We start from the raw sequence: 16206 nt of genomic DNA on the forward strand, positions 1-16206 counted from the left end.
TAACCTAATCATCACTCAATACTACCTTGAATAGAAATTCTATGCCTCCCAGTAAATGTTTTCTTGTGCACTAAGAAAAGTCCTAGTTCTGTGAAGTCAAGGCAAGGGCATAATAGATCTATAGCACTAACCAAACATAAAAAGCAGAGAATTAAAAGCTAAATGAATCCAAAAATCCTAAGGAGACATACTTAAAACCCAGAAAAGCTATATCCAGAACATCAGTAATTAGCCTAATTTTGAATTATATTATGTCCTGTTTCTTAAAAACTAAACTCATCTATTACCAATTCTGACCACTATACCCTCACCCAATTATTTCTTTGCAGGATTCAAATTCACTTACATCATCATCATCATCTTCAATAGCTTCTCCGGTAAAATATAACACTGATCTCGGGATTATACGCTCACGTAAAAAGTGACCAATTTCGAAGTCTGCAGCAAGAATAGCTTCAGCATCATCATCCTATTTTTAAAGGAAAACAAAAGCAGAAAATTTAGGAATAACTGTGTTACTTAACGTGGCAATGTAAGACTCTTAGAGGCTGGGTGTTATGGCTCACACTGGTAGTCCCAACACTTCAGGAGGCCAAAGTAGGAGGATCACTTGAGCCCAGAAGTTTGAAAGCAGCCTAGGCAACACAGTGAGATCCCCGTGTCGCTACAAAAAATAAACAATTAGCTGGGCAGGGTAGCACATGCCTGTAGTCTCAGCTACTTGAGAGGCTGAGGTGGGAGGATTGCTGGAGCCCAGCAGCTTGAGGCCGAAATGAGCTGTGATTGCACCACTGCACTCTAGCCTGGGCAACCGAAAACAAACAAACAAAAAAAAACAACAAAAAAAACCTCTTCAGTTTAAATTACATGATGAAGGGAAGAAATGCTCCACTTTACTTTTTGCTTTCCATGATTTTTCTCACACCATGTTAACAATTTGTCATTTTTAAATTTCCTTAATAACTTTTCCAAGTTTTTAACAAAGAGAAAATAAGCTAGCAGGCCAGTATGCATACTAAGAAATTGTGAAGAATAAAAATTAGAACTGTTTACTTAGTTTTTGCTGGTTTAAACAGAAATACACAAAAGCAATTGTTACATATGTCTGCAATTTTCCTTTGCCCCTAGCACTTTGCTTTTTTAGAGACAGAGTCTCGCTATGTTGCCCAGGCTGGTCTCATGTGATCCTTACACCTCCGCCACCAGAGCTGCTGGGACTACAGGTGCCTGAAGCTGTACCTGGCTTAGGATTTCTATTTAATGGCAAAGCACAGGGTAAAAGTGGGTCTGACATTATTTACAATTAAAATAACTCCACTTTGGCAGGGCGTGGTGGCTAGCGCCTGTAATCCTAGCACTTTGGGAGGCCAAGGCAGGCAGATTACCTGAGGTCAGGAGTTCAAGACCAGCCTGACCAACATAGTGAAACCCCATCTCTACTAAAAATACAAAAAATTAGCAGGTTCAGTGGCGCGCGCCTGTAATCCCAGCTACTCGGGAGGCTGAGACAGGAGAACTGCCTGAACCCAGGAGACAGAGGTTCCGGTGAGTGGAGATTGCGCCACTGCACTCCAGCCTGGATGACAGAGCAACATTTCATCTCAATAATAATAATAATAATAATAAAATAAATAATCCCACTTTAAGTTCTATGATACTAAACAATGAGCACGCCCTCTGTGAATTCCATGAATGTCTGAGTCAACAACATAATCTAATAAATAAAAAAGTCCAAAAAGGGGGTGGGGAGGAATTCAAACCACAGGTGGAGGTTTTCTATCCTTAACTAGACTGTTTTGTCATCAATATTTAGTAACAACAAAAACAAAAAAATAGAACTTGAATACAAACTCCAACACATCCACTGATATGAAAATAGTGTGATGCTCTATCTTACTAAAGTAGTTTTTCTCACCTGAAACTCAACACTGCTTTATGTTCTCTTTTTTTGTCCTATAAGCCAAGCCAGAAATACTTACTTTTGCCTTTTACAGATTTGTTCTAAGCCTTAGCCAAGAGTATTCCAATTCAAAAGTATCAGTTAAGGTTAATTTCTAATTCCACATATGGACAAACTATTTAAACTATCTCACTTAATTTAAATTCAAAAACATGCCCAAAAGAAAACCAAATTCAAAACATACCTGCCATACCTTGCGTGTATAGACTTTCTTTAAGGTTGTTCCTCAGTTCAGGCTATATGGCAGGAACATTTCATGGTTCTCTGCCATATGCCACATATATGAACATACATAGTCACAATATGAAATCATATTTACATTGGGGTAACAAATTCAGGAATGCATTCTAACCATAATGTAGTTAGGAATATAACAGTATAAATGACTTAATACATTCTGGTTTTACTAAGGAAGACAATAGTTTTGAAAAGCTAAATCTCGGCCGGGCACGCTGACTCAAGCCTGTAGTCCCAGCACTTTGGGAGGCCGAGACGGGCGGATCACGAGGTCAGGAGATCGAGACCATCCTGGCTAACACAGTGAAACCCCGTCTCTACTGAAAAATACAAAAAACTAGCCGGGCGAGGTGGCGGGCGCCTATAGTCCCAGCTACTTGGGAGACAGAGGCAGGAGAATAGTGTAAACTCAGGAGGCGGAGCTTGCAGTGAGCTGAGATCCGGCCACTGCACTCCAGAGCCTGGGCGACAGAGCAAGACTACGTCTCAAAAAAAAAAAAAAAAAAAAGAAAAGTTAAATCTCTCACAGCTTTGTAAGTTTTAAAAGAAAAGAAAACCTTAAGCTTTTTATCTCAGTGTTTCTCAGTAGAGGCACTGATACCATTCTGAATGGAATTATTTTTCAGATCCAAAATGTCTGCCCCATGCATTGTAGGCCTCAGAACTCAATGTAACAACCATCCCACTCTCCACTTGAAATTCGGTGCTTTAATTTCAAATATAGTTAACAATTCAATAAATAAGTAACAATTCAACTTACCAGATCTCCACTCTCAGGAACTGCAAAATTCAGAAAAGAAATTACAATGAATAAGAAGCTAAACAACGCTTATTATAAAATAACCACTAATACTCAAGCTAAAACATTATTTACCTTCAGGAGGGGCAAAAAAATTAAAGAAAGAGTCATTGGAAACTGTTTTAGTCACAGTACGAACTGTCCCACGTCCCTTGTGTTTCTGCTTCTTCTTAATGGTTTTCAAAGTGACATTCTTTCCTTTTTTCCAATCTATCTGGCACCTTGCAAAACAAAGAAGAAAAATCTATTACAATTGACAATCTTTCAACTGCTGAACTTCTAGAAGTAAATGTTCTATTTAGATTTCAAATTTTAGAAGGGTGAATTGCTTCAAATGTTTTCTATAGCTGTATAAAGGGAAAAATTTTATTTCTAATCAAATATTTAAAATAAACATATTTACAACTAGCATAAACACACAGTACAATTTAAAGAAGCATTCCTTTGCAGAAATATATGTGAGACAGTCATGGGCCCAAGGAGAATTACAGGAAAATTGATAAGCACTTTTCAGAAAACATATTACCAAAATGTTCAGAGACAGACTATGTACGTATATGAAACTTAAAATAACCGAGTATACAAATCAAGTATAACAAAAACAGAAAAAAAACATTTTGTTAAGGTAGTAAAATTAAACTCACCCTGTACAACCCATAATTTCTGGTCCATCAAAAGAAAAGGGATCAGAATCATCTGGTTCTGACCTCATCCTATATGTCTTTGTCAGCACTTCATTTGTAAAATATTCATTGGGTTCAAAGTGAAATTCTAAGACAAAACTCTGAGGAGAGGAAGCATAAAAACCAGTTAAATACCTACCTCATACATTTCAATACTTTAGTAAATATAGCTTAATCTGTGTTTTTTTATAAACATGTATAATATTCTAAATGGTAATTTTTTTCCTACTCTGAAATACAATCTTTTTCTTTTTGAGACCGAGTCTTGCATTGTTGCCCAGGCCGGAGTGCAGTGGCACAATTTCAGCTCACTGCAATCTGTGCCTTCTAGATTCAAGTAATTCTTGTGCCCCATCCTCCCAATTATCTGGGATTACAGGTGTGTGCCACCACACCCAGTTAATTTTTGTATTTTTAGTATAGACAGGGTTTCACCAGGTTGGACAGGCTGGTCTTGAACTCCTGACCTCAAGTGATCCACCCGCCTTGGCCTCCCAAAGTGCTGGGATTACAGGCGTGAGCCACCGCGCCCAGCCCTGAAATATTTAAGAATGGGACAGACTGTCAGATAAGCCCCAAATTATGCTAAAATCAAAAAAATTATGTTAAAATCAAAATGAGGTACAAATTGAACTGAATAAAGCTTAGTTTCAATTTACAACTACTAAATAATTAACATGTTTACACAACAGGCTAGGCACACCTGAATAAAGTGACCATGTTGTCTCCCTTACTCCCCAACTACCGGAGGAATCAGGCTTTTAAATAGCATACTAAACGTGAACTTAACACAGAAAAAGCCCAACCTTAAGCATCTACAGCCTATATTCTTAGTAGTTTTGCCCACAGTTGACATTAACACTGGTGGTTTGGTGGACAGGTTGTTCGCTGATCTTTCCTTATTAAGGTGTGGGTGTCCTTTAACATCAGTTTCATGTAATTCCCAAGTTCATTAATGTAGAAAAAGTACTTATTCACGTTCCCTTGGCATTATTTTTATCCACTTATCCAAGAACAAGGATTGTCTGTGTTTCAAACACAGTTTATGTTCAGAAGGAGGAAAAGGAAAAAATACTGCCTCACAATTAGCACATCCAAATATTTATTCACTACAACCAAGAGCACCAACCTTACCCTTGAATGTTATCTTTTTAAAAGTTTCTATTTATCTACCTGTAAGTTTCTATTTATCTACCTGTAAGCATGCTACAAAATTATAAATATTTCAAAGTTCTCTTACCATAGGCTGGCCAGCATCTGAGAACTTCACTTTAATATCTTTCAAGTGTTTCAGAATAGGTTCATCATGTTCCTTCAAATTAAAAAATAATAATAAAAATGAGTAACATGGCATTTGAGGATTGTCTTCTATTACTACACAGACACTAGCTGACTGAGACATAATATATTTTAAAGTAGTTTTGTACAGCAATTACGAACCTTAAGACTTACTCTCCAGGTTATGGCTTACACACTAAAGCTAATTTATACTGTAGTTCTACTGCCACTGGTAGAGAAAAAGTGTCCAAATAGACAACTAAATCATTATATAGGCTGAAAAATTCAAAATCAAGTCTAAATAAGGCATATCTGCTTTAAAAATGTTTCCTGATTATAACTGCTGCCTTTTCCAGCTGCTTGTCCCCTTCCTCCTGGTCGTTCCTTTTCCACTTTGCTAAAGTAGAATTGTAATTAAGTAGTAATTATGTGGAAATCATTTCTTTTTCTCCATGTAACTTCCAACGACGACAAGACAGGGCAACACGTACTACTACAATGTAGACGGTAGGGGTAGGGGCTCGCTCAAGAAATGCTTGAAGCAAAGTTTCCCAAAGGTGACAACTATTATGGTTTGCCAGATAATGTAACCACTGTGAATGAGTTTAACATCTTTATAGCATTCTTTTAAAATGCAAATTTCTCCTGGAAAAGTTAAGGGAATTGTATAATTGCAGCTGTAAAAATAACTTTCCCATCATACTTCCATACTAAGTATGTAAAGACAGAAGGCACAGGGTAATGAGAAAATACCAGTCGATAATGAGCAATTATCAATGGGACCATTTCATCATCTCATTTTTTAAAATAAACTGTAATTTATTTAATTACATTAATCAAAGCTATAATTTCCCTTCTACAGACATTAACTGTTTAAAAAGTAAGCAATCATTCTAGAAAGATCAACACTGAAGAGAACAGTCATCACAGCCATTTAAACTTCAAAAGTTTACCCTTCAAAGTAAACTGGCACGTTTATGAATAAAATTACCTGAACCATATCACTGAGCAAGTCAACATTCTTAAAAACAGTTAACCAAAATTCAGGAATTCCTTTGGGGTCTTCTTTTTCTTCATCCTTTTTCTCATCTTCGATCTTGGCCTTTTCTTTCAACTCCTCCTTGATAAGTGACAGCAAACATTATGTAATACATAGATTAGACCTCTTGATAAAGTAACAAAGGTAAAAAAACCAAAATGCAGAGTCACCAGATATTACCTTCAAAGTTCTAGTCTATCTGTGTAAACACTGCCGTTGTCCATAACAAACCTTAATTAATCCCATCAAAATTACTGCTACCACACCCCTCCAAAGAGAGCCACTAAAGTGATCAAGATCTGTAGGAAAAACCATTTTAGTTAAAAAAAAAAAAAAAAATTTTTTTAAACTAATTAAAAATGAAGACTTAAGCATAGTAAACAAGAAAAGCAACAGAAATACTAACTTGGTCCAATGCCTCACCCCATGGTGTTATTAATCAAAACATTATATTCTCTTTACCAAACAACATAAAATAGCAATGCTAGAGAGTTGGATCACTTAACACAGCACTGAATGTGTGTCACAGCTCTGCCATTATTCATTGTGGGCAGGTCACTTAGAAGCCTCCATGTCTTCACTTGAAAATGGCAACAATCCTCAGCCTATCATGAAGTTCAAAAAAAAAGTATATAATGAATCTACAAACTAAAAACTGTTAGCCGGGCATGGTGGCTCACACCTGTAATCCCAGCACTCTGGGAGGCTGAGGCGTGTGGATCACTTAACATTAGGAGTTGGAGACCAGTCTGGCCAACATGGCCAAACCCCACCTCTACTAAAAGTACAAAAAATTAGTCAGGCATGGTGGCGCATGCCTGTCATCCAGTTACTGGGAGGAGGAGGCAGGAGAACTGCTTGAACCCAGGAGGTAGAGGTTACAATGAGCCAAGACTGCACTCCAGCCTGGGCACCAGCCGGGCAACAGAGTGAGACTCAAAAAAACTACAAAAATAGGCTGGGCACAGTGGCTCAATGGTTCAAGCCCATAATCCCAACAGTTTGGGAGGCTAAGGTGCAAAGTTGCTTGAAGCTAGGAGTCCAAAACCAGCCTGGGCGAGAAGACTCTGCCTCCACAAAAAAATGTAGAGATTAAGCTGGGCATGGTAGCTTCAGATAGTCCTAGCAACTTGGGAGGCTGAGATGGGAGAATAGCTTGGGCCCAGAAGTGAGCTGCAGTGAGCCAAGATCATGCCAGTGCACTCCAGCCTGGGCAACACAGCAAGTCCCTGTCTCTTAAACAAAAAAAACTATAAAATGTAAGGAAATAATGACTTTCTGAGTACAGATGGTGGTGCCAGCTTGAATAATAGCTGATCTGTATTATCATTCTTACAAAAAGGAAAAATATTTCCTAGGTATAGAAATACAACTGATGCTCTAGGGCAGCCCTGACTGGGGAGACAGTTGCATTTGTCAGTTCAGCTGCATTTGTCGGTTCAGCTGGCAATAGCAGCGGGAGTGGAGTGGGCGGGGCCTGTGAGACCACCTGAGTTTGTGAAATGGCTGCTGACATTTCTGAATCCAGCGGGGCTGATTGCAAAGGAGACCCAAGGAACAGTGCCAAGTTAGATGCCGATTACCCACTTCGAGTATTTTATTGTGGAGTTTGTTCATTACCAACAGAGTACTATGAATATATGCCTGATGTTGCTAAATGTAGACAATGATTAGAGAAGAATTTTCCAAATGAATTTGCAAAACTTACTGTAGAAAATTCACCCAAACAAGAAGCTGGAATTAGTCAGGGTCAAGGAACAGCAGGGGAAGAAGAGGAGAAGAAAAAACAGAAGAGAGGTGGAAGGGGTCAAATAAAACAAAAAACAAAGATCATACCACAAAACATTACTATAGCCAAAATTCCCAAAGCAAAGAAATATGTGACAAGTGTGTGTGGCCTTGTAACTTTTGAAATTGATCTTAAAACACACAAAGATTTATTGCTTAAAAATTCTCCTGTGGGCGGAGCTTGCAGTGAGCTGAGATCCGGCCACTGCACTCCAGCCTGGGCAACAGAGCGAGACTCCGTCTCAAAAAAAAAAAAAAAAAAATTCTCCTGTGGTGCCTCAGTAACAGGGGAGGATGAAATTATCATTCAAGGAGACTTTACAGATGACACAACTGATGTCATTCAGGAAAAATGGCCAAAAGTACATGATGACAGCATCGAAGATCTTGGAGAAGTGAATTTGAAAATTTCTCTGTAGTTAATGGCCTGAACTTAGAGTTGATATGGCCAAAGGAAGAGAGGCCTTTATAAACATATATATATATTTTCTACAGTAAAACTGTAGACTGCCCTCCCTCATCCTTGGCATTTTCACTGTTGTGTACAAGGCTGCTTGTTTTTATTGCCAAAGTCAAATAAACAGGGGAGACTATCATGTTCATGCATGAATACAATTTAGTCAAATAAAAAATTTTGGTCATTTGGTACTGACTTTTTTTTTTTTTTGAGACGGAGTCTCGCACTGTTGCCTGGGCCATAGTGCAGTGGCGTGATCTTGGCTCACTGCAACCTCTGCCTCCCGGGTTCAAGTGATTCTTCTGCCTCAGCCTCCTGAGTAGGTGGGATTACAGGCGCCTGCCTCCACGCCCAGCTAATAATTTGTATTTTTAGTAGAGACAGGGTTTCACTGTGTTCACCAGGCTGGTCTCAAACTCCTGACCTCGTGATTGGCCCCCTCGGCCTCCCAAAGTGCTGGGATTACAGGCATGAGCCACTGTGCCTAGCCTTTCTCTTTCTCTTTTTATTTTTTGAAAAACCCAGCAGACTTTTTGTGGGGAGCATTTTTGTTGATTATTTTATTGACCTAAAGCTGAGTGATTTTTAAAAAGAAATTGAATTTGGCTCCCTCACCAATAATATGTCTCCTTGCTTCTTTGATGTGATAGTTTTGAGATGGGTGAGAATCTAATAGATTTGTGGCAGAATCTGCTTCGTTGTTATGAAGTCCACCCTATGGGCACAATAACATATTGTTGGTAGGAGGTGTTCGAGCTATTCTGGAGATTATTTGGTAAAGTATACTAAAAGCCTTAAAACCATGTATGTACACTGTTTGAACCAATAAGCTACTTCTTTGACATTAGAAGACATTAGAGGAGACAATAAGCCTTGCAATAAAACTTATGGATGAAAGTATTCTTCACAATACGATTTATAATAACAAATTGCAAATGTTATAAATGAACAATTGGAAAACGATTAAGGAACTGATGGTGCACACTGTGTGGTATGTTTATGTTTAAAGATATGGTTTGCATATATGTTTAAAGAACCATATTTTCTAAGATTATTTGGAAACATGTTTGGTAATGCCAAGTGGGGGCACACATCTTAGACATTTATCATCATCATTCTGAGTGGAAGGCCATTCAGAGATGCTAGAGGTTCTTATTCTGGCCATAAATTACATGAGTAAAATTCTGCTAACCAATTAAAAATAATGTACACCCATGCTCAATCTATAGTCCTGGAAATAGCAATTGAAATATGTCTTCTCACAAGAGAAAATGACAGTTTTAATGATGCATTAGATGAATTTAAACTTTAAGTCAGGTGCTGCAAATTGGAAAGAAGACTTGTAGTTTTAATGCTGTGGACACTTTTAAGAAACTTAGAATCCATGAAACCACAGCTTATTGCCATGCAAATTACAATCTTGAATGACTGTTTTTTTAATATAAAGTATTAGAAAAATGTAAGATGTAAAATTAAAAAATGAAAAAAATACAACTAGTTATATAATACTGTACTCCATCATTAAATGCTAACATTTCTGACAAGTCCTAAGATTTTACCATCTATAAAACATACTAAAATAAAGTTGGTACTAACCGAAATCTCATCTTCTTCATCTGGTTTCCATTCACATTCTTCTTCCGTAGGTTCATAAATTGCATTAATAATCTCAAATCGCTAAAATGATTAAAAAAAAAAAAAAGGCTATATAAAATCACTGGCATCCAAGGTAAAACCAGTGGTTTCTCACTAAGAAGTCTTATAAATTTAACAAATGCATACCACAACTTTAACTATTATTGATAGTTCCTCCAAGTGCCTCTAATAACAATTTCAATGAGAGTTCTAAAGACCAACCTCTTCCAAGTCTGCTTATATTTCCAGACTTCATCTTCTAGAATGTTAAATTAAACAAAGTAGGAGAAAGCATTACCTTATCAAACAGAGGCTGATAGAGAACAGCATACTTCCTTTCAAGATCGTGAACTTCCTCATAGAATTTGGCTTCTATCTGTGCACACTTAACTTGCAGGTTTTTGAGAGCATTCACTCGTCTTTTAACTACCCTAGGCAGGCTGAAAGGTTAGAAATCAGTTACATAGCATCACACTAAAACAGAAGTCACACTTCTTTTGTCATACTGAAACTGAAGCATTGGAGTTAGTGAATGATAGGTTTTTTATCTGAAGCAAAAGGTAGAGTCAAAGTAAATAAAAATCAAATAGATATAAACATACTGACCCACTGGCTATATTTCAAAAGTAGAAATGTAACTAGGTAAATTGATAAAATGTAAATCATATTGTCAACCCTAAATCTTTACCCAGGTTAAGTGCTGGACTTGTCATTGCTGAAGTCATGGACTAATCATTTTAATTCTGAGAATAATGATTACTTAGATTTTTCTTTTACATATATCTCACCTATACTAGTTATTAGGAAAAAGAGGGGAGCATATGTATATCAGGAAAAAGGACAAGATTTCACACACCATTATTTTATTTTAGTCTCCATATTTAACTAGGAATTAGTAATCACATTATTAAATAAGAGTGTAACATACTATAAAGAGCAGACATGTATTTTTAAAATAACAGCTTTAGGCCAGGTGCTATGGCTCACACCTGTAGTCCCAGCACCTTGGGAAGCCAAGGCGGGTGGACTGTTTGAGCCCAAAAGTTCAAGACCAGCCTGGGCAACACGGCAAAACCCTGTCTCTACAAAAAATACAAAAATTAGCTGGGTGTGGTGGTGCATGCCTGTGGTCCCAGCTACTTGGAAGGCTAAGATGAGAGGATCACCTGAGCCTGGGATGTTGAGGCCGAATTGAACAAGATTGCACCACCACTGCACTCCAGCCTGGCTGACAGAATGAGACCTGTCTCAAAAATAAATAACAGCTTTGATGAGATAAAATACATACACCATACAATGCACTGTGAAGCACTATTTTAATTTTTATTTTAGGTCAACCTAAAATATATGTGTATACCCTATATATATGTATACCCTAAAATATGGGTATATGTGAAGGTTTGCTGTACAGATTATTTTATCACCCAGGTATTAAGCCCAGTACCCAATACTTAATTTTCTGCTCCTCTCCCTCCTCCCACACTCCACCCTCAAGTAACCCCAGTGTCTATTGTTTCCTTCTTTGTGTTCATGAGTTCTCATCATTTAGCTCCTACTTATAGGTAAGAATGTGTGGTATTTGGTTCTCTGTTCATGTGTTAGTTTGCTAAGGATAATAGCCTCTAGCTCCATCCATGTTCTCACAAAAGACATGATCTCATTCTTTGTATGGCTGCACAGTATTATGTGATGTATACATTTTCTGTATCAGATCTGTCATTGATGAGCATTTAGGTTGATTCCATGTCTGCTACTGTGAATGGGGGCACTGATTTTTAACAGGTTATACACACGAGGTTTTGAGTCTCCTAAAGAATGATTAAACCTCTCTAATAATAAATGTTCACACTTAAAATGTATCTAACTTCAGGGAATGTATGCAATAGATACAAAATCCAGGTTAAAATTTCCTGCCACAAACTTTTGTGAATCAAATAATTTACTTAGTCAGTCACTAGTTTATTTAATATTATTAGAAATAAAAAACAAACCCTTGAAGATATCAACTTTCTATTTCTGTTAATTTTAAGTAAAAAGCACTACTCTGCCAAGGTGGTGAACCAGCATGGGCTTCTGGCTTTTCTTGCTCCCCCAAAAAGCTAATCCCAGAAACTTTAGAACAAGAATGAAGCAACTACTGAGGCACACACACACCATAAGCAATTTCAGGTAAGACTGGAGGTTGTGTTTAACTGGTACAGGGTGACCGACAACTTCGGGACAGAATGGCCACAGTAGGTAGCCATGCGGACAGGCTGGAAGATAGCAATTCCGCAAGAAAACTTTTTAAGTTCTGCTCCTGCCTTGCAACAATCATTGTCCGTCATCTTCACCCTTCACAAGAGCCGAATGCCAGGGTTGATGAAAGCTGCACTGGTTCAAAGCCCTCAAACATGTATTTGCTCCAATCTAGGAATAATGAATTGACAACCAAAGAAGACTAGTCCCCCACCCCTGCAAAGCACACCATAAAAATTGCCTGGACTGGCAGCAAACTTTCAGTCTAAGGCAACTAGTGCTGCACTACTTAGGCTCACCCTGTGCCCTTCTCCTTGTCACAAACCTTCATTTCTTCCCAAATATTCATTATTAGGGTAACTGGTATTGCCTAATGTGCCAGAGCTTGAAGAATAACTAGACACTTCAAGGGTACAATTTCTATGAAAGAGTGAAATGATTATCATCTGAAGCAGCATAATTAGAGAATTTAAACAAGAATGCAAAGATACTTAGAGATGAGGAAGATTAACAACATGCAACAAGACCAAGAAATCTAAAACAGAGAGGGAATGTTAAGTATGAAAAATACAATAACTAAAATAGGCAACAAATAAGAGAAACAGGATAGATTCAACTGAAGATAAAGTCCATGATGTTGAAAAGTTCTACCAGAAGGCAGCATGAAAGACAGATGGAAAATAGAAAAGCTCTGAGATACGGATGACAAAAGTAGCAACAGCTGACAAACAGGGAAGGGGTACAAAATCTTAACATATGAGAATGATACATTTCTCAGAATTAAAGCAATATAAAAATCCTTACTCTGCTTCCTAGACATGTTAATGAGATTTATGAATATCAAAGACAAGAAAATTCTAAAGGTATCCAATGAAAAAGAATAACCTACAAAGAAAAAGGAATCAGACTAACAACAGGCATTAAAAGAAACGCTGAAATAAAGAAAAAATAAATTGTAGTTTTTAAGAACTCTGAATTTACTACTTCATAGCCAAACTATTATTCAGATATAAAAGCAAGACAAAAATTGTATCAGGTACCAGGCTTCAGGTTTGCCACAGATACTCACTATATATTACTAAAAGCAACTTTTGAGGAAATTAAAAAAAAATCCAGCAGATTCTATGTAAGGTATGGGTGCAGTCAAATATCTTGGTAAATTTCTTGCCTTGAAGAGAAAAATAGAGGGCCAGAGAAAGCACGTTTATAAACAATATAAATATTGGTAAATTTAAGATATCAATAGGGGTAAATAAACTTAGATACTAGGTTATAAGCCACTACCATAGTAACAAAAATCAATGCATTAACTTTGGAACCAGCAGAAGACGACTTGATTTATCCAATGGGAAGCCGAAAAGAAGAAAGACCCAAAGTAAAATAAATTAAAAAAGAGAAAGATGGCAGCAATAAATCCAAAAACAATATAACTTTTAAGAAATGCAAAGTCAGCCTTACTAATAATAAAGAAGCAGACATTGAGGCCGAATGTGGTGGCTCATGCCTGTAATCCCAGCACTCTGGGAAGCCCAGGTGGCTGAATCGCTTTAACTCAAGTTTGAGACCAGCTTGGCAACATGGTGAAACCCCATCTCTACAAAAATAAAAAAATTAGCCAGGCATGGTGGTGCGTGCCTATAGTCCCAGCTACTTGGGAGGCTGAGGCAGGTGAATCGCTTGAGCCCAAGGCTAAGGCTGCAGTGAGCTGTCATTGTGCTATGGCACTCCAGCCTGGAGACAAAGCGAGACACTATATCCAAAAAATAAAAGAAGCAAACATTGATCTAGAGGAAGAAACAAAGATGAAAAGATGAAAAAAGACATACTAGGTTAAAAGTCTTAAAAAAAAAAAAAAAAAAAAAAGAGGCTCTGGGTGATGGCTTATGCCTGTATTCCCAGGACTTTGGAAGACCAAACTGAATCCAAGAGTTCGAGACCAGTCTGGGCAACACAGGGAGACCCCATCTCTACAAAAATAATAGCCAGGCACGATGGTATGTACCTGTGGGTCCCAGCTACTTGTGAGGTTGGGGTGGGAGGATCACAGTGAGCCATGAGTGTGCCACTGCACTCCAGTGTGGATCACTGAGTGAGGCCTTGTCATAAAAGCTGGGGGTCGTTATCGTAATATCAGACAAATAAAAATTATGGCCCCCCCCAAAAATTATAAAATACAAAGGAAGACACATATCAGTAAAATGAAACAAGAGAAGAAATGTTCATCACAAATATTATACACCTAATATGGCTTCAAAATATTTCAGTCTACAAATGACAGAAAAAACTGTCAGGTCAAACAGACAACCAATAAGCAGAAATAAAGAGAAGCTGTGAACAATACAATAAGCTTGAGCTATTAATTTCAGCATACAGATCTTCACACTCAACATTTACAAAAGTAAGAGTATTAAGGCCATAAAAAACACAAATTTAAAAATAAAATCAAATGAATTAAGCATTCAATTTAAAAAACTGGAAAGAGAGAGTACCATAAAGCAAACCTAAAAAAAGAAATAATATTAATGCCAGAAATCAGACAGCCACAATAACGAAAGACAGTATGGAAAAAAGGAAAACCAAAAGCAAAATTAATATTCTAAAAAATTAATAAGATCAAGACAACTAGCAGAATTAAGATGCAAAATATAGAATATGAAAACCAGATTTTTAAAACTATTGTCAACTATGTACTAATCAATTTTAAACCTAAATGTGTACATGTTTAAAATATGAAACTCCAAAACTGATGAGAGAACTTGAATAAATTATATGTCAAACCAAAAAAAAAAAAAAAAAATTCTCCAAAACTCCCCAGGACCTCTACTTCCCAAACTCCAAAGGTACAAACTAAATTTTTAGAAGAGTTCTACCCTAAGAACAGCTAATTCCTATCTTATACAAGTTGTTTCAGGAAATAGGAAAAATAAAAAAAAAGCAGCCATTCATTAGATTAGGCAATTGAAATTTGACTCCAAAAACCAGTTAAGTATTACCACTTCCTGAAAGTTTCTTTATGCACATACCTACATGCATGCACACAACACAAGCTCATTTCACTAACAAGTAAGAACTGTAAAATTCAATTACTCAACAATGTATCAATAACACATCATGATTCAATTTACTACAGGAATGCAAGGCTAGTTTGATATCCAAAATAAGTATTTCCAAAACATGTATGTACTATTTACTTAATATATTGAAGGAAAAAGTTCAATAGAGCATCTTAATTGATAGAAAAAAACAAAGGTCAGATTAAAAAACAGTAAATAGGCCTGAATTTAATAGAGATTTTATATTCATTCCCAATATGAACAGAAATAAGACAAAGATGTCCTTTTTTAATACTAATGTTTAACACAGTAGTGAAAGTCCTGGTAATGTTGTAAAGAAAAATACGTGGTATAATGTAATGTGGAAGAACAGAGCTAAAACTGCCATTATTTGCAGATAAAACCTTGTGACTAAGGGGGCAAAACAGAACACATTACTACAATAAATTTAGCAAAGTTACCGGATACAAGGGCAACTTAAAAAAAAAAAAACAACAGCAATTCTCTGTAAATCAAGAACAGCCAAACAGAAAATACAATTTAAAAAAATGCTATTCACAACAGCCACACAAAATATATAGAAATTAACTTAACCAACAGACTCTATGAAGATAACTTTGAAACTAAAGACACAGAATGTGACCTGAATAATTAGAAGTATGTGGATGAGACAATATTAAAAGATATAATTCTGTAAATCTATAAATGCAATATAATTCCTATCAGAGTTTTAATATTTTTTTTTGCTTGTTGACAACCCTGATAAACATAACTGTCAAAAATGTGGATGACTGTGTTTAGGGGAGAAGTGTGAAAGGATGCAACCTGCCCTGCCAAATACTAAGACAACTATAAAGTCATAGTAATTAAGTGTTACAATGACAAGAGACAAAGACCAACAAAACAGAAGAGTGCTGCTCAAAGACAAACACAGGTGTTTACAACTTGATATGCAATGAAGGTAAGTGGTACACCTAAATGGGGGAAGAATGGATTGATTAGTGAATAGTGAAAAAAAAAAACTAGCTCATGTCACTGG

At 36.8% G+C, this 16206-nt stretch overlaps 1 protein-coding gene and 1 pseudogene across 14 annotated transcripts in view; one reads left to right on the plus strand and one right to left on the minus strand.

Moving 5' to 3' along the window:
- The window catches only part of NAP1L1 (nucleosome assembly protein 1 like 1), a 37819-nt gene that overhangs the window by 2554 nt on the left and 19059 nt on the right, over positions 1–16206 (minus strand). For 7 of the 14 annotated variants that reach the window (XR_012094540.1, XR_012094541.1, XM_008004064.3 and 4 more), the window contains exons 5-12: positions 10175–10316; positions 9838–9918; positions 5949–6077; positions 4920–4991; positions 3641–3780; positions 3072–3217; positions 2958–2977; positions 347–469 (exon numbers count right to left, since the gene is read on the minus strand). Coding sequence is in view for 11 of the 14 variants with exons in the window: in XM_008004064.3 (XP_008002255.1) it covers positions 347–469; positions 2958–2977; positions 3072–3217; positions 3641–3780; positions 4920–4991; positions 5949–6077; positions 9838–9918; positions 10175–10316 (853 nt within the window). In the remaining 3 variants the exon portion in view is untranslated. The remainder of the gene's footprint in view (positions 1–346; positions 470–2957; positions 2978–3071; positions 3218–3640; positions 3781–4919; positions 4992–5948; positions 6078–9837; positions 9919–10174; positions 10317–16206) is intronic. The other 7 variants (XR_012094542.1, XM_073020958.1, XM_073020957.1 and 4 more) reach the window with 1 other exon arrangement.
- On the plus strand, positions 7472–7974 carry LOC103238755 (density-regulated protein pseudogene; annotated as a pseudogene).

Source organism: Chlorocebus sabaeus, chromosome 11 (assembly GCF_047675955.1).
Source record: "Chlorocebus sabaeus isolate Y175 chromosome 11, mChlSab1.0.hap1, whole genome shotgun sequence".
NCBI classification, from domain to species: Eukaryota; Metazoa; Chordata; class Mammalia; order Primates; family Cercopithecidae; genus Chlorocebus; species Chlorocebus sabaeus.